Raw genomic sequence first — 18312 nt, forward strand, 5'->3', positions numbered from 1 at the left:
ACTAAAAACATTTCCTTTTTTCGTTGTCAGGAATTGTCTCCAAACAAAAAAGTCACATTTCGGCTAGTAGAATTATTTTTTTTAAATAAAATTACTCAAAACTAAAATGCATTCTCATTATAACGTTAACATGCTAATGTTTATACATCGAAATAAGTGATAACAGGATAAAACAAAATACAATGACTACTGTATTATTGTTTGGGAGTGCTTCTAGCGTACTCTGGTGGACATTCTGGAGAATTACAATAGCTAAGAACTTCATTTTTATTTGTACGGTGCCTTCTTTTCCGGTTTTGACGTCATCACGTCGACGCAGTGCTGCTAGAAATTTGAGAGGTCCATAATGATGGAAAGTTCGGCTCTTGTTTAGGGAGTCGGTTGTTTTGTCTCAGCTCACTAAAAAGAGCCGTATTTTCGGCTCCCAATGGGCTCCTCAATTTTTTTTGTTTTACATGTATTTATTACCAAATTATGTGTATTGTGTCACACGATTTACTTATAGAAGAAATATGATATAAAGTGCTTACTATTTTAAATGATTTATTTTAACCTCAATTAACTGATACAAAAGGATCGGCTCTCGAGCACCACAGTATTTAACCCTGCTTCTCTTGCACATTGTGGACACAGAGACGCCGCTGTTTGACCAGTGTGACGTTCGCCTTTAACAAAAAAAGACGAGGAAAAAACTAATAGACTTCCAGTTTGCTCCTAACAACGCGAACCGCCTCCTGCCGTTCATTTCAAAGAGCCGGCTCGATAGCGATGTGACGCCATACCGCTCTTACAGCCGATTCGTTCGCGACTGACACATCAAAATAGGACAACAGTGAGCTGAAAACGCCAGAATGTTGCATCGGGTAGTCGTGTGAAATCCAAAGATAATAAGGAGCGAGCAGGAAGTATTTTGTTCTTGTTTTGTAGTAGGTTGCCACCGACAGATGATACGTAAGGTACGTAAATGACGGCTAAGTCATGTGATGTTACGGTTTTGGTTCACGGTACTTGCTAGCAGTGTTAGCTTGTGGTTAGGGCGTATGTTATTGAGAATAAGATACACTGCAATGATCACCATATGAAAGCGTTTAAAGTGTTTCATATATGTGTCTCGTTTTACGTTTAAGTTGGACAAAAGACAAGAGTTTTAGCTAGCTTGAAAAGATCCACCCGCCAGACGACGGTGGTCACGTGATCACTATATTGAGCATGCGGCAGCATTTTTTTGAATGTTTACGGAGTCGTATGTTTGGCCCATTCTTTTAGTATTCAATCACTTTTAACTAGATTAATTGAGTTAGTGTGTGATTTGGTTAAAACAACTAAATTGGAATTCAACCTCCATGAAACACACTTGGTATTAGCTACAATATTGTGACCTCTGACCTTGGTAATGCCAATCTAAAATCCCACTTATACTGAATTGTTGACAAATATTATGACTGCAAATTATTGTGTCTGCACATACATACATAAATAACTGCTGTGTCACTCTTCCCCGAAGAAATTGATGTTTATGTGGTTAAATAAAGGATAAATAAAATACATTAAATTATGTTTACTTTGCAGATGTCTGCTCAACTCAACAAACTGAAGCACAGAAAGCGGAAGAGCATCTCTGAGCCCAAACACTCCAAAAAGGTTTGTTCTCTTTGCAATAATAGAAACACATCAAACTATAAAGAACTGTACAGCCGTAGGGTGGAGACTCACAAAATGGTGTTTCCAATAGGGCTTACTAAAAGTACTTTCAAATTGTAAATCAAATGATGGCTTTTATTAATCTCTGGTCTTTTCTGTGATGGGTCGCAGTGTCCTGTCACACGGAGAAAATGCGTCAAAAGTCCAAAGGCCGCACCGAACAGCAAAGCGGCCGGCGACACAGAGAGACTGTCTCAAATCAGCTGTGAGTGCCTCCAGTCTGTCGGCAGAGGGCGATGCTCTGCGTCTCCTCTGTTGGACGGACAGGAGGGCAAAGAGAACGAGCTGAGGATGAGCCCGTTTTTGGACACTTGTACATGGTATGGTATCGGAGACAACAAGAATGGTCCTGATGACATGGATTGCGAAGAATCGGACAAAAACATGTTCCCAGATGACGACAGCAACCAGATTCTTCCTGTGGAGCATTTTTTTGGAAATCTGGATGCTCTGCAGGTAAGACAAAAAACACGGTTGTCTGAAATGAAGGATTAAACCACACATGGGAGCATTTGTAGTGAAAAACAACTCGATGTATTGATGTCTGTTCCCGGTAGGAATTTCCACAGAGAACATCAGAGACTTCTCGTCATCAGAGTAAGCACAGGCGACGCCATTATTACGCTGGGGAAGACAGCGATGAGGAGCAACAGCATCACGAGGCGGAGGCGGGCGTCAGCAGCACCCAGCAAGAGGCCAGAGGGGACACTTTGTGATTTTATTTGGCTTTCTGCAGTGAGGAACTTTTCAGCACTTAGCTTAAAAAAGAGGGGGGGGGGGTCAAGTCACCCAATCACTTGTACCAAGGTAATGTGAGCTTTCTTTCTGGTTTCGGTGCTCATGCTAAGAGATGAGGATGCTTCCCACTTTTAACATAGCGGTTAAAAGACAATCACTTCAAAGACAAGCCAACATTATTGGGATCTGTTGACCCAATCATCACTAGTGATTAGATTATTTTCATATTTATGAGAACATCATTTATTGTCACCATTTATCAAAAGTAGTTACTTATCGATTGATTTTCCACTCACTACAACAGGAGCATATAAAGAGATCCAATGCAAGACCTGGATCAAAAATCTGCCTCCACAAAGATGATGTTCAGTTTTGACCCGTCCAAAAAGGCACTGCTTTAAGAATGTTTACAATGGAGGTGTACTAATAGATATATATCTCATTGGCGGCACTTATTGCACTATACTTTGAAGGCCAAATGTTTGTTTTTTAGTGTAGCCCAAAGAGTGCTTTTTTTCAGGTAACAACTCAGCATCCGCTCCAGTTTGAACTAGGATATTAGAGGTTGTGTTTTCAGTCAATTTATGGAGCTAAACTATTCACTAACTAACTGTAAATAGTTCAACATTCAGGTTTTATGTTAACCTTCCTCTTGTGTTAGCTTTCTGGTATCACCTCTTATGTTAACGGGTTGGTTTTGACCCATGTATTAAATCAGATATGAAATACACTAAAAACAATAAGTTACCATCAAATTTGCTTCTCATCTCTTGTTTACCTTCATAGGCTTCCTCAGCCATGAAAATATTGGTTTTAATACTTTTGGTGTGAGCATTTTTTGTCACTATACCCCTCGATTTCAATTTCCAAAAATGATAAAATTAACTTCAAAAGAATCATATTAATAAATTGAAGGTTCTTTTGTTACCTGGCTATTACTGAGGGCTATAGAACAGCTTCACCACCAGCAACCTCTTCATCTGACTCGCATCATCTGTGTCTTCTGGATCATACTCCACGTTGTCCTCCTTGCTCATTTCAATGGCTATGCTGGTCTGTCCTCTCCCTCATTGTCACCAAAAATTTGGTCCAGATCTTGGTTCACTGTACTTCTTGCCATTCTTTCCGTGATTCAAATAGTAAACGTGAAATCAGCCAGTCAAATGAGTGAATTCACCTCACATGTCTGGACATTGAAAAACCGGTCAAAATAAGAATCCCCTGAAGCTGACATGATGAGAAGAGGAGCTGGTTATCATTGTGTTGGCTAATTGTACACTTATAATTTCAGTTGTGGCTCAAAATATTGCTTTATAGTCTTATTATTACCGGGCCGAAACCGACCCTAACAATACAGTGGTCATAATTTCAACCAGACCATTTTAAAATTTAGTAAAAATTGGGTTTTATTTTGTTGAAGTAGAGTTTCCTGACAAAGTCAAAAAGCCTTAATGCAATAAACAAATGTTATGTGATTTTTCTTATGCATTAAAATGTAAAACGGGTCGGTGCCGACTCTAACACAAGAGGAGGGTTCAAATAATTTAGGTTAATGAAAGCAGCCTTTTGACATAGTTCATCATTTATTCATTTTCTACCGCTTATAATCACAAGGGTTGCGGGGGGTGCTGGAGCCTATCCCAACTGCCTTTGGGCGAGAGGCGGGGCCAGCCAATCACAGGGCACATATAGACAAACAACCATTCACACTCACATTCATACCTATGGACAATTTGGAGTGGCCAATTAACCTAGCATGTTTTTGGAATGTGGGAGGAAACCGGAGTACCCGGAGAAAACCCACAAACTCGAGTCACCTAGGTGTGAGGCCTGCGTGTTAACCACTCGTCCACCGTGCAGCCCATAGTTCCTCATGTTAACATAAAAAACGTGCAAAACAGGTGCAATTGGGAAGTAACTGCCCCTCACAGCCACCATCCATTCATGTTGTTTATTTGTTGATGAATACATTTTAAATCCAGTCTCCAAACGTAATGAAATGCATATGTTAAAAGAGTTTTGTCACTACTGATCAACAGAATGCATTCAATTTTTAGATTTTAATATGGATTGGATGCCGCAGCACCTTTTCTTATCGTGGAGATTCACATCGAGTTTACTCAGACAAAATAGCATTTCATGTTTGATTGACATTTTGCCATGATTTGTACTTAGTGATTGTTGATTATACTTGGGCAGCTTTTGCACTGTGTGTGTATAAATCTGTATATCTTTCAGTGCAGCTCATTCTACTCAGATGGTGTTTGCAAATATATCCATGCATTTTTTTCTTTAATATATAAAACATAACTTGGTGTATAGCCATTGCACTAAAATATTGCTTGTAATTTTTCTAGAGCAGATTGATCTGACCATATAGCTTTTATATACATGTATGCTGTGTTTGAATCCATGCCTTATTCATGATGAATGGTTTTCATATGTATACTATGCAATTTTCAGAGGAGACTTATTCTCGTGAATTCAGCATTCCATTTCAGTGTAACCATCGCTGTGCCAAGACTAAGAGCAAATAAATGTCTTTCATGATTTATTTCAAGTTCAGCAGTTCGGGAAGTAAAATCAGGTAAAAAATAAAAAAAAGTCAGTCATCAAATAATAACAAAAAAGTTGTAAACAATCATTTCAAACGTATCTTCTTGCTTCGACGCTTTCTGTTTGTTTTAAAAACCTTCTTAGGGTCACACAGCAGGTTGTGGGCTCCCTTCTTGTGGCAGACAATGTGGACCAGCTTGAGGTTATCCCGGGTGAACAGCAGCCGGTAGAAGTAAGTCAAATTGATATCCTGGCTTTTGTGATTCTGGAGTGCCTCTACGAGGGCAGGAATGATGGTTCTCTTCTTTTCAATCCTGGATGAACAAGTTGACATTTGTGTTGTGCCCTGATTTTACACAATTAAGTCGGAAAGAAGTGAATATTTCAAACCTGTGGTCCAGATTCCAAGTACTGAACATAATGCGGCTCTCTCTGCTTCCGTAGGGATTGATGGAATGCAGCGACGCACACTTCGACTGATCAAAGGAGCCCTGAGGAAGAGTGATGAATAGCGAAATCCAATACAAGAATATTAAAATTCTCTATTGTGGTTGACAATACCTGGCAGGTAAACCATCCTTCTCTTGTACAGAGTCGATCCTTATCCTTTTGAGAGCGGTCAAAGTAGCAGCCGTTGTATTTATCCGACTTGAGCATCTCTGAGAGGCTCTTTGAGGCTTGTATGCACGCTTCCCGAACTTTAACTTTCTGCACGGCTCTTGTGGCTTCATCTAGCTGTCCAAACAGATGAGAAATTCTTATTTAGAGAACGTTAATTAAAGAGCAGTTTTAGCTTTTACGGGGCTTTACGTCTTTCATGTAACTTCTTATTCTGCTTTCACAGTTGTACATCATGTAGGTGGACTTGGTCTTGAATCGAGCATCGACACCTGAGAGGAAAACATTATTGAGGGAACTGCTGACCCTTCCCATGTTGGATACACAAGCTTATACAGAGCAGCGGCAAATCATCTGTAAATGTTTGACCATCTTGTTCAAAGTGTCCGTACCTGTAAACCATTCTTCATCCTCGTCTCTGCTCTCCAGCTCAGATCTGTCCTCAAGGTTGTGAAGAAGGTCACAGAGGATTTTCCGTCTCTTGGCAGACTTCTCATCACCTAGGAGGCTCTTCGCCGCTTCAATAAGGCCGATGGAGTGTTGGTCTGATCTCAGTAAATGAGCAATGTCGCACACAGCTGGATGGGGATGTAAAAACTAAATGTTAGATTTCCATCTCGGTTTTTGACGTAACCTTATAGACCGGTCACATACATCCACCCCATGTCTGCTCCGTGCAGAGAACAAGTTCTGTGTTGTCAGGCAAAGTTGCAAAGTATTCTTCTGTCACTTTTGTCCCGTCTGCATACAAACAAACATGCGCACCTGAAAGTGGCAACTGGAAAGAGACCGAATATTAGTACGATATACGATATTAGACCAATACATGAGTGTATTTTGGCTATTAAAAGGAAGTGGTCACATATTATCACTATTACCGTACAGAGATATGTAATATACATACACACGGTGACCACTTCCTGTTAAGGACCCGAGAAATGTAAACAAGGGAATACAGAACCGGAAAACAAACAGCCGACTGACCTCTAATAACTTGCAACCTTTTTTAAGCAACTCGTTGACGTCTTTGGCCGCAACGCCGTACTTTTTGTTGTCGTCAATACTCCTGATTTTAAAAGGTCTGCTTTTCTCCAAAAACCCAAACATTGCTTATGTTGTCGCGGTGCTGTTGGTTGAAATACCCGGATGTGTTCTTGCTCCACCCGCGACTCGTGTTTGAATTTCAGTTTACCATTCTTGATGTGCGATACCGATGATTTCGTTTCCGAGCCGATACTGGGTAAATGTCTCGTTCTGGTGATATCCATCTGGAATTGATACTTTGTCACCGTTAATGTGTCCGAATTATTTGTACAGGCAGTGGGATGACAAGCTAACAACAACAGCTAACAACATAAAGAAACGAGGACAAATCGTATAAAATATATCTTAATCTTGTGTATATTAAACAATAAACGAGTGGAGTGAAATGCTTTTTAAAAAGTATTAATATTTTGAACTGAGAATGAATCTTAAACCATTAAGAGCTGGTATCGGAAGTATCGATATTTCAGTATCGATCCGCATGTCACCATTTCCCAGCAATCCCAGAATGCATTGCGCCATTTTGTCACAACTTTAAGGTTCAATACAGTTTCAAATATGTATTCTTGTTTTCTGTTGTCTTCTTCACCCATAATTTGCGAGCTATGTTTTGTTTACTTTCTTAATTTTCTACACTCTAGTGGTGCTTAACATTTAAGTCAAATATTCAAACAATTATCGTAGAAAATAAAATATTAATACTATAACACTGTAGATAGATACAGGACAGTTGCAGACAGCTGACAAAAGGCCAAATGAAGTGGAGAGCAGCGTGTTAGTTACCATAACAACGACGCTGTCCGATAGGCCATACCAAATAGTAGGTGTTACGAATCACACGCATCAATCCAAAAATGTGTTTTTGTACAATATTTCAGGTTAAAATGGCTCGTTACATTTTGAGAAGTCACGTATGTGTTAATCTGCATCACACACGTCATTTCCGTAATCTCGAATACAAGCGTTAGAACGTTTACTTTACTCTGTGGCACCCATGAGCAAGATAGTATGACCCCAATTCAACATGGCGGCCAGGTGAGTCCTTTTCGGTGGATACAAAGCACGATTAGTGAAATAAATGTCCATACAGAGGACTTTTAAGTCTCTGATATTAACACGTGCATTCTTTATTTAAGTGCATTGTGGCCACCATATGATATGTATTTATATGGGACTCCCCGGAAGAGATTTAGTCGCTGAAAAGCCCACAAGCTGGCACAGAGTAGGTTATGGTCAAAGTATGTTAAACACGGAGGAGCTGCCATCCATGGCGGAGGGCTGGAGAGAGGTGTTTGAAAGGGGACGTTCGATTCCTCCACCAGGCCAGATAATTCGCCAAGCTGTGGACAACTTCATCACGCAGTCCCGGGGCCATCAGCTCACCTTGGGCAGGTTGACGGCGCCTCATCTACCCAAGGTAACATGGCTAATAACACTCTCTAGCTCACGAGACTTTAACCTATAACATTGACCTATAAATGACATTGACCTTATAAATGTAATTTGTATTCTTGTGTTAAACGATGCCAACGTTTCAGATAATGACGTTTGAGCATTGGGAAGTGAGCCCTGAAAGAAGTTTAGGGTGGCTCATAATGATCGGTTTGGAAAGGCGTGGTAAAACTACACCTTTGTGACCTCACAGAGGGGAAGATTTCCTTATATATAAACTCTTTGTCCTCCCCCAAGCGCTGTGCCGCTCTCTACTTGCTAGCAATGCCTCAAATTGTCTACAATTCCTAAACACCACCATCAAGCACAATTGGTTTGAGTTCCTGAATAGGTTCCAGCTGTATAGGTACAAATTCTGGAAGCACTAGAACGCTTCTGTGCTGGTTATCATGTGTAGCTGCTCTATAGGAGTCCACAACTCAATACAAAGGGACGAAAAATGGTCCCTTTTAATAACCCGTTGCCCTGTTGACGTACTTCTTCTTTCTCCAACAGTGTTAAATGATTTCACAAGTAACAAGAATGAGAATGATCTGGGGGCTCTTTCTTACAGGAAACAGCAGAGGTTGGACCAAATGTGACGTACCAGCTGCGAGTGACGTTCTTTGACAGAAACCGTCAGCAATTCTTTGGGAGAACATGGAAGAGCGCCCCACAGAAAATGAAAAACAACAAGATATCCTTCAAAGAGGTAACATTGGTTTAAAAGTATTGGTGTCACATGCACGCACATATGACCTGATCTAAATATTAAGACCAGTTGAAAAATAGCTAGAATTTACCTTTTGCATATTTTGATCTTAAATAGAGTATGTACAGTACTGTATGTACTACAGTATGTAGTATAAAGACGCCAGTTCATTTTTCAGCTGTTTCATTCGGATTTAGCACCTGAAATACATTCATTCATTTTCTACCGTTTATCCTCACGAGGGTCGCGGGGGTGCTGGAGCCTATCCCAGCTGTCTTCAGGCAAGAGGCGGGATACACCCTGGACTGGTGGCCAGCCAATCACAGGGCACATATCGACAAACAACCATTCACACTCACATTCATACCTATGGACAATTTGGAGTCGCCAATTAACCTAGCATGTTTTTGGAATGTGGGAGGAAACCAGAGTACCCGGAGAAAACCCACACATGCACGGGGGGAACATGCAAACCCCACACAGAGATGGCGGAGGGTGGGATTGAAATCCAGTCTCCCAGCTGTGAGCTCTGCGCGCTAACCACACGACCACCTTGCAGCTCACCTGAAATACAGTGGCATGAAAAAGTTTGGGCACCCCCTGATCATTTTCAATATTTTCCTTTTATAAATCACTAGTTGTTAGCAGACGAACACAGTTGTAGATCAGAAGTGAAATGAACTTGATAGGATTTACATAAAGTCTGCAATAGTTATTTAAACAAAAGTAAGTCGGTGCCTAAATTTGGGCACCCTTGTTGTTTTATTGATTTGTATACCTTCAGCACTAATTATTGGAACACAAAATTTGTTAGGTAAGCTCCCTGACCCTTGACCTACATACACAAGTGAAGCCAATCATGATAAAGGGTATTCAAGGTTGTCAATCCTCTTGGAATAGTCACAACATGGTAGCCTCAAAACAACTTAAAATGACCTGAAAGCAAAGATTGTTCAACATCATGGTCTAGGTGAAGGATACAAAAAGCTCGGTCAGAATTCCACGTACAGTTTTATAAGTCAGGGTCCTGGATGATCGGAATTGGAAGCATAAAACGCTTGTCGGCACATCCCAAGATGTCAGTCATCTTATGTGGCTAGATGTGTAGCTATGTGGCTATGTCCATCCATTTATCCATCCATGCCACTTATCCTCAAAATGTATTCCAAAACAACCAAGTTGAGCTTCTTCCTGGGTCAACACATTTATCAGCAACAATTTATACATTATTAATCAGCTCCCCCCCCAGAATAACTATATTTAGTTTGCAGAGTCTCCTCACTCTGTCAGATTCCATTCTGTAAAGCATTAGAAGTCCAAGTGCAGTCGTAACTCTTAAAACCTACGCCATTAGTCTAGAATATTTATGGCCAACGTACTGCGATTTATCAATCTTTATCAAATTGAACATCTCTAATTACTATCCATTTAATGAGACACGCAGCGTGTGCTTTGCCTAATTAGTCAGTAGATTCATGAATATTTTGATGAATGGAACATTAAATTGGTTGAGGTCAGTTATTTATCAAAACATGTTTTGTAACCGTGTGTTATGAGAGGCAAATGGTGATTTAGTATCCAAATAATATTCAAAGGGAGCTGTAAAAAATGGCAGCGCCTCATGCAATCAGCCGTGATGGACTGATTTTAATATTGTTTGAAATGCCAATATATGTGTAGTAATTGAAAAAAATAATGTTTTATTCCCCCAAGAAATAGACAAGGTGTCTCAACAATAAGGATTTCTGCTGTGGTTTTGTTGTTTTTCTGCCAATCCTTTATTAAACTTTTGTTTTCATTAACAGGGCTTTAGTGATAGATTTCTACTACTGTAAAAAAACTGATTACAGCATTTGATCATGTTCACGAAGTGAACAGCAGAGGGCAATGTTGTGCCTCATATTGAACAAAAATGACTGGTGAGAGCAGATGACAAAAGAAAGGGGTATCTTTCTATATTATCACTCACTGTGATCGCCTCATTTACTTGCCTTGGCTGAGAGGAGCCGCTGGTTTCTTCTCTGACATGCAGCATTATCAGGCTGACAGCCCGGCTTTGCAGAAAAGGCCAACTTTTGTTCCTGTTCATGTTTACTCTTAATTTTTGTTGACCTTCAAATGCTGTGTGACAGGAAATACATTGAGAGTTACATGTACAAATGTGCCTTTTTGGTCCAAAGTTCTCCTCCATGGTCGCCAACAAAAGCCCAAAAGTTTGATGTGATGTCCTTTTTTTAATTGTTTTTGTAACCATATACAGTGGTATGAAAAAGTTTGGGCACCCTGATAAATCATTGGTTGTTGGGATCAGGGATTTCAGGTAAATATATCATTCATTCATTCATTACCGCTTATCCTCACAAGGGTCGCGGGGGTGCTGGGCACACCCTGAACTGGTCAACAAACAACCATTCACACTCACATTCATACCTATGGACAATTTGGAGTCGCCAATTAACCTAGCATGTTTTTGGAATGTGGGAAGAAACCAGAGTACCCGGAGAAAATCCACGGGGAGAACATGCCTACTCCACACAGAGATGGCCGAGGGTGGAATTGAACTCAGGTCTCCTAGCTTTCTGCATGCTAACCACTCGACCACCGTGCAACCGTAAATATATTACATATCGCAGACAAACACACTGATGTATGAGGAGTGAAATTAAGTTTATAAGATTTACTGAAAGTGTGCAATAATAATTTAAACTAAAGTAGGCACGTGCATACATTTGGGCACCATTGTTGTTTTATATATTTGAATACCTTTAACACTAATTATTGGAACACAAAATTAGTTTGATAAGCTCACTGACCCTTGACCTTCATACACAATTCAAGCCAATCATGAGAAAGGATATTTAAGGTAGCCAAATGCAAGTTGCATCCTCTCTGAAGAGTAGCATCATGGTCGCCTCAAAACAAACAAGGGAAGATTGTTCAACATCATGTTCGAGGGGAAGGATACCAAAAAGCTAGATCTAAGTTCCACTCTGAGGAACACAGTGAGGAAATGGAAGACCACAGGCACAGTCCTAGTTAAGGACCGGAGTGGCGGGCCAAGAAAAATCTCACATAAGCAGTGGCGAAGGATTTTCCCTCCCCAAAATTATATCAAAAACTGTGAAGAAGATGCAAAAATGTTGATTGCCCCTTTTGCAAAGTCAAAGCTTTTGTTTTGCCTGAACCACAAAGATAATAGATCTAGTTTAATGGATGACTAGGGAATTAGAACTAAGGAACGATTAATCAATTACCAAAATAGTTGTCGCTTAATTGATTAATCACAGATTAATCACAGATTAATCATTGCAGCAGTTCGTGATTGTAGAAGCCTGTGTGTGTGATTGAGTTAGTGAATAAGAAATTCAATTCTATGTAGCTTCCGGTAGTAGTAGTAGTGGTAGTAGTAGTAGTATTAGTAGTAGTAGTAGGAGGAGGGAAAAAAAATCCAAACTTACATGGCCCTGTATGAAAAACTGTGATTTAGCATACCTCAGTTCAAATGGAAAAACTTATAAAACCATTGCTAAAACTTTAGGACTCCAGCCAACCACAGTGAGAGCCATTATACACAAATAGTGAAAACATGGAATAGGGGTGAACCTTCCCAGGAGTGACCGGCCAACCAAGATTACCCCAAGAGCGCAGTGGCGACTCATCCATGAGGTCACAAAAGACTCCACAACAACATCCAAAGTTAAAGCCAGTGACTCCACCGTAAAAAAGACAGTTTGTTCTTTAGACCACAAATGTTTCTGAAACAAAGCAAGGCACAACAAGTAGATTGCAAGCAATCCATTTAAATACATTATTTTTGTGTATTTATTTACAAGCTGGCACCATTCAGTCTCACAATTCAAATAGCAGATTCTAACAGGTTTTTATAATAGTTTTGCAAATTGGAACTGTCAGTGAGGCCGCCTTATAAGTTTTTTTTTTGTCATGGAAGAAACAAAAGCTCTTGAAATGACAAATTCAGTTGTTCTTTTTAGTGTTGCGGTAAAGTTTGTGGCTAAGTGCAACTTGTTTTGTCCGTCCATTGTCATTTTGATTACACACGATTGATTATGACGCATTCAAGCATGTCTGCTCAGCAGGCACAATAGAGGAAGCTATGCCCTTTTGTTTTTTAACCAATGTGCTAAGGGAAGAGATTAATTTCATGTCAACACTTTTAATCACAAAAGACATTCCAAGAGTACTTCTCTTTTCTTTGTGTTTGTCCTTGACTGAACACAAGTGAACATCTTGGGACTGGAGGAGAATGTTGTCAGTTGTTTTTTTCATGATGTATTTAATTGATAATGTCTTTATTTGGTGCTGTCTTAATAATGCCTCCTCCTGGCAACATCCATAAGCTTTTGGTGGAATTCTAGATTTAATTAACTAGCATGACTGTAATTATATCTATCTATCTATATATAAACCATCCAATTTAACTAGAAGGTTTATTCATTTCCATAAGCTGGATGCAAATCAATAGACAATGTTATGTTATGTCACAGAGATCAGGGCAAATGTTTGTGTTCTGCACATTGTCATTGGGCTCACATTGTAAAGCACACACGCTCAGCAGCTGTATTTGCTCTTGCATTGCTGTGTTTGGCATATATTGACCTATATATAGGCCGTGTAGAGTGCATTGTCCGTCGATGGAACCTCTTGTTTTAACATTTGGCTTCCTTTCCATGTTTTTTTCATACAGAAAGTCCTATTTTTTATTGACACTAATTATATGTTCATAGAATTGTACATAACCGCAGCTACAGAATTGTATGTTTAAATATAAACATTGAGATATATAGGCATGATAATATTGGATATTCTGACCAGATTGTTTTGATGTTGTCACGATGCTGCATGTCGGTGTTGCGATGCGACCCCAGGATGCAGATAGGACGAGAAGGTGCAGGTAAAAGCTTAGCTTTATTTCCGATAAAAGCGATTGCAGCACTGGCATACAACACCGCAAAAAACTCAAAATGATCAATGCACCAAAAAAAGGCAGACGCACCTGGCTGAACTAAATACAATAATCAAATTACAAACAGGTGCGCGTAGAGAAAGTAAAAGTGACGGAACACAGGACAGACCAACACAGGAAATAATACAAAATAAGAGCATGAGAGTAGGAACTAAGCCTAACAAAGTGAAAACAAAAACTGTCACACAAGCAATGGTGCGTATTGTGACAGATGTGGCTTTTAAAATTTAATTTAAAATTTGGACTGGGCAGAGGGCTGCAGAGGGCTGCTGTCTAGTGGTTAGCGCGCAGACCTCACAGCTAGGAGATCTGAGTTCAATCCCACTCTCGGCCATCTCTGTGTGCATGTTCTGCGTGGATTTTCTCCGGGTACTCCGGCCTCCTCCCACATTCCAAAAACATGCTAGGTTAATTGGTGACTCCAAATTGTCCACAGGTATGAATGTGAGTGTGAATGGCTGTTTGTCTATATGTGCCCTGTGATTGGCTGGCGACCACCCCCGCGACCCCAGTGAGGATACGTGATAGAAAATCAATCAATCAATGAATGGACTGGGCTGCACGGCGGCCGAGTGGTTAGTGTGCAGGCCACACAGCTAGGAGATTCGATTCGATTCCACCCTCGGCCATCTCTGTGTGGAGTTTGCATGTTCTCCCCGTGCATGCGTGGGTTTTCTCCGGGTACTCCGGTTTCCTCCCACATTCCAAAAACATGCTAGGTTAATTGGCGACTCCAAATTGTCCATAGGTATGAATGTGAGTGTGAATGGTTGTTTGTCTATATGTGCCCCGTGATTGGCTGGCCACCAGTCCAGGGTGTGACAGCTGTGATAGGCTCCAGCACCCCCCACCGCGACCCTCGTGAGGATAAGCGGTAGAAAATGAATGAATAAATGAATGGACTAGGCTGCACGGCGGTCGAGATTAGATTCCACTGCGATTCGATTCGATTCCACCCTCGGCCATCTCTTTGTGGAGTTTGCATGTTCTCCCCCTGCATGCGTGGGTTTTCTCCGGGTACTCTGGCTGGCCACCAGTCCAGGGTGAGACAGCTTGGATAGGTTCAAGCACCCCAGCGAAAATGAATGAAATGAATGATTGGACTGGACAGCAGTTAAAAGAAATTCCTAAAAATTGAAGAAAATCACTTGAGGATTGTTGCCAAGAAATTGTGCACTATGCAGGCCTGCTGCCACATACTCTGAGCCCACAGTTTTCCAACATCACAATCCTTATGAACGCGGCACACTGACTTGCCATCTGGTATGAATGCTCATTAGCCCTAAATGACCTAACGAGTTCATGTGTTAAACCAGCTAAGTGCAATCATAAATGGCCAACAGTGAACCTGCTATATTCTCTACCCTTTTATTTTCTTTCAAAAAGCACGATACTTCCTCCACTAAAAGTAATGACCTCATGAAAGCGTTATGATTGATGGACAAAGGAGCCGTTGTGGCAGTACAAGAGTCTTCCCAGATACCTCGGTGCTTAGTTCCTTCTCCCAACTGGTATGCCACACAGAGAGAGATATACACTTCAATTATACATGGAGACGGTGGGGGCGAAGCCTGCGAGGCCTTACTGGAGAACTGATCAATATTTTAGCTCTAAGGGGACCAAACATTGAGCCGAGCAGCTGCTGTTTAACAGCTTTACACATTTCAGTTGCACACTCTCCACCATGCAGCCATACCCTGACAATTTAAGGCTATTAAATGGCCATAGAAGTAGAGGTGTCATGAGATGTAGATGAAAACATAACAATATTTTGTGTTTAGAGAAAAGCTGTCTCGCAGGGTTAGGTCATCCAGACGTTTTACCTGAATTTTGGCATTGCTACTGGGAATGATATTAAATGCAACAGGTGGAAGTTTGCGAGGTAGGATTGAAACCGCACATTAAATGATTTACGCACACTATAAACCTTGCAATCAGACCTACCTCTGTGTTCCCAGCATCACTTGTCACAATTTTTTTTTATTGGATCTCACAATTTTTTTTACTGGAGTTGAAAGGCTGAGACAGTGGTAATGTCCATGCAGAATAAATTCTACATTTGATCAAACGTACTCAATATCGTTTTAATATGGCCATTTCATCTCTGACCTTATTAATGTGCTTCCTTTGGAACAAAGTTGAACAGTCTTCCACATTGTTGTGTTCCACCTGCATTCCGCCTGAACTGTGCACACACACACACACACACACACGCAGTGCCTGAGGACTGACTGTAAGGCATTTCAGACCAACTAAATGTCAGGAGACCAAAACCTGGGTAAAAAAATCAAAGGCTTTACCCTGAGAGCACCTGAATCTGTGTTTGGCAAGCCCCGGCTGTTTCATTATGCAGGATTTGGGGTGTTTTCTTGGCATCAGGTACATCGCTGGGAACACCAGAGGAAGGGCAGACATGTATTATGGGAGCATCAGTGTGTCAGTGATGGTGCTAACTATAGGACGGCCTGTAACTGGTGCCTTAAGGGAAAAATCCCAGTCTGCATTGTTTTGGCTCTTGTTTAGTCATCACTGGCTCAGCGTGGATGGATGGGGTTGTTGTGGTCTGGGGGTCTAAACCCTGTCAGGACTCTTGTAAGTCAAAGGCTCACATTCCCTCCGGACCCTTCAGTCAGTTTCCAGAATAATTTGTTTCCCCAAATCAATTTTTGCGCCATCATCCCTCTTAGTCAGGGGTCTCAAACACGCGGCCCGCGGGCCATATGTGGCCCGCAGGACACTAGTTTGACCAGAAAAAAAAATTACGTTTGATTAATGTTCATGTTAGAGGTTAAATAACTGTTAATAGTTATCCTCCCTATCCGTGTGGAAGTGGTAAGTTTTTGGCTATTGTTAAAAGGAAATAACTTGAAGGCTACCGTTTAGGTCGCTAGCTCTCTAGTTTGCGAGTTAGCATGTGTCTCAAGACCCTGCAGTTGCGCAATATGTTGTAAATAAAAAGAGTATAAATGTGACTATAGTCGTGTTTTGTCATGTCTACAGGGCTCTAATAATGCTTTGTTAATTTTAATCTGAAAAAAAAATTGTCTACCCCACAACTATACTATAAGTTTTTATTATTTGCCATTATTATTATTATTATTATTATTATTATTATTATTATTATTATTATTATTATTATTATTATTATTATTAATATTATTATTATTATTATTATTATTATTATTATTATTATTATTATTATTATTATTATTATTATTATTATTATTATTATTAATATTAATATTAATATTAATATTAATATTATTATATTTATTATATTTATTTATTTATTACTGATTGATTAATTTTCTTTATTCTTGATTTGTTTATTTATTTTTCATCTTATTTTGTGTAGAAAAATAAAAAGTAAGATATTTGAGAACAGTGGAATGTTTTATCAGAGCTTTTCTTGTAGAAAATTGGAACCAAAACAAAGTTTTTAAAATTTTTTTGTTGTTACTAAATGCGTTTTTTTTTGTTTTTTTTTTGGAAAACCTGATGCGGCCCAGTCTCACCCAGACCCGAACACCAGTGGCCCCCAAGTAAATTGAGTTTGAGACCCCTCGTCTATGTATGTCTAAATTGTGCAGACTACTTCAAATGTATTCTAGATTTACCGATAATGAGCACCCCTGTTATACATAATGTGAATTTAATTCATAAAACTGTTGAAAAAAGAAACAAACTGGACCTATTGGCCCTCCATTATGAAGTAAAATGTCTTTTCTCTTTTATAATTGCTCCTTAACCAAGCAAAAATGTGTTTTCAGATTACTCGATTAATTAAAGTAAATATCAGTCGAATCCCCGAATCCTAAAATATCATCTGAAGCATGATTTCAACTGTGATATTTTGATGCTGAGCATTATCCCCTCCTTTGGGAAATTGAGCCACAAGGCAGTTTTCCAACACGATAAGGAGGCCAAACACACTTCCAGGTTCTCAGGAAGCTGAAGGCGATGGAGTGGCCAAGTACGTCTCCTTTAGACCTGAACCCAATTGAGCAGATGTGAAGCACCTTCAAGTGGAAGGAAGGTGATGGAGCTCAAGTTCCATCCAAAGCTCCACCAGTGATGGAATCATGGAGTGGAAGAGGATTCCAGTAACAACTTGTGGTGAATTCCATGTCCAAGAGGATGCATAACAATAGGGCTCACTCTAAATATTGACACTATGGACCCAGTGCTCTCTGTGAAACGTACTCACTTATGTTGACAGCCATTCAGACAAACGTGATGATGTCATTTATGGAGGAGACTAAATGCATATTGCTAGACAAGCTATGAGCCCCTGAGAAGATACAATAACGTTTGCTGAAGTGTCAGGCTTGACCTCACTTTTGAATTATAGTTTGCTAAAATTGTCTGCACAGCCAAAACATTAAACAATAGTTTTTTTTGGGGGGGTGAAGCATTTAAAACAATTGCTCTCTGTCCTTGCTGGATAGAAATTGCATCATTGTCACTCTCTATCCTCGGAGGGATTTCATATAATTGGGCTGTGGCTTCAGTAATTGCTGCAGTCATC

At 40.1% G+C, this 18312-nt stretch overlaps 3 protein-coding genes across 5 annotated transcripts in view; 2 read left to right on the forward strand and 1 right to left on the reverse strand.

Moving 5' to 3' along the window:
* Positions 1 to 674: 674 nt before the first annotated feature.
* c10h1orf174 (chromosome 10 C1orf174 homolog) lies at positions 675 to 4993 on the forward strand. The gene is made up of 4 exons (XM_058083840.1): positions 675 to 956; positions 1570 to 1641; positions 1813 to 2157; positions 2259 to 4993. The coding sequence occupies exons 1-4, from the start codon at positions 945 to 947 to the stop codon at positions 2415 to 2417; spliced, it is 588 nt and encodes a 195-aa protein (XP_057939823.1). The 5' UTR covers positions 675 to 944; the 3' UTR covers positions 2418 to 4993.
* Positions 4676 to 6789, reverse strand: dffb (DNA fragmentation factor, beta polypeptide (caspase-activated DNase)). Its single transcript, XM_058083835.1, has 7 exons — positions 6598 to 6789; positions 6268 to 6391; positions 6006 to 6191; positions 5806 to 5885; positions 5557 to 5730; positions 5386 to 5486; positions 4676 to 5309 (listed from the first exon to the last, which is right to left on the reverse strand). The coding sequence occupies exons 1-7, from the start codon at positions 6718 to 6720 to the stop codon at positions 5081 to 5083; spliced, it is 1017 nt and encodes a 338-aa protein (XP_057939818.1). The 5' UTR covers positions 6721 to 6789; the 3' UTR covers positions 4676 to 5080.
* Positions 6790 to 7500: 711 nt separating this feature from the next.
* Positions 7501 to 18312, forward strand: part of nphp4 (nephronophthisis 4) — a 93974-nt gene continuing 83162 nt past the window's right edge. For 2 of the 3 annotated variants that reach the window (XM_058083831.1, XM_058083833.1), the window contains exons 1-2: positions 7501 to 8074; positions 8663 to 8800. In XM_058083831.1, coding sequence (XP_057939814.1) covers positions 7811 to 8074; positions 8663 to 8800 — 402 coding nt within the window. In that variant the 5' untranslated portion in view covers positions 7501 to 7810. The remainder of the gene's footprint in view (positions 8075 to 8662; positions 8801 to 18312) is intronic. The other variant, XM_058083832.1, reaches the window with a different exon arrangement.

Source organism: Doryrhamphus excisus, chromosome 10, assembly GCF_030265055.1.
Source record: "Doryrhamphus excisus isolate RoL2022-K1 chromosome 10, RoL_Dexc_1.0, whole genome shotgun sequence".
Classification (NCBI taxonomy): domain Eukaryota; kingdom Metazoa; phylum Chordata; class Actinopteri; order Syngnathiformes; family Syngnathidae; genus Doryrhamphus; species Doryrhamphus excisus.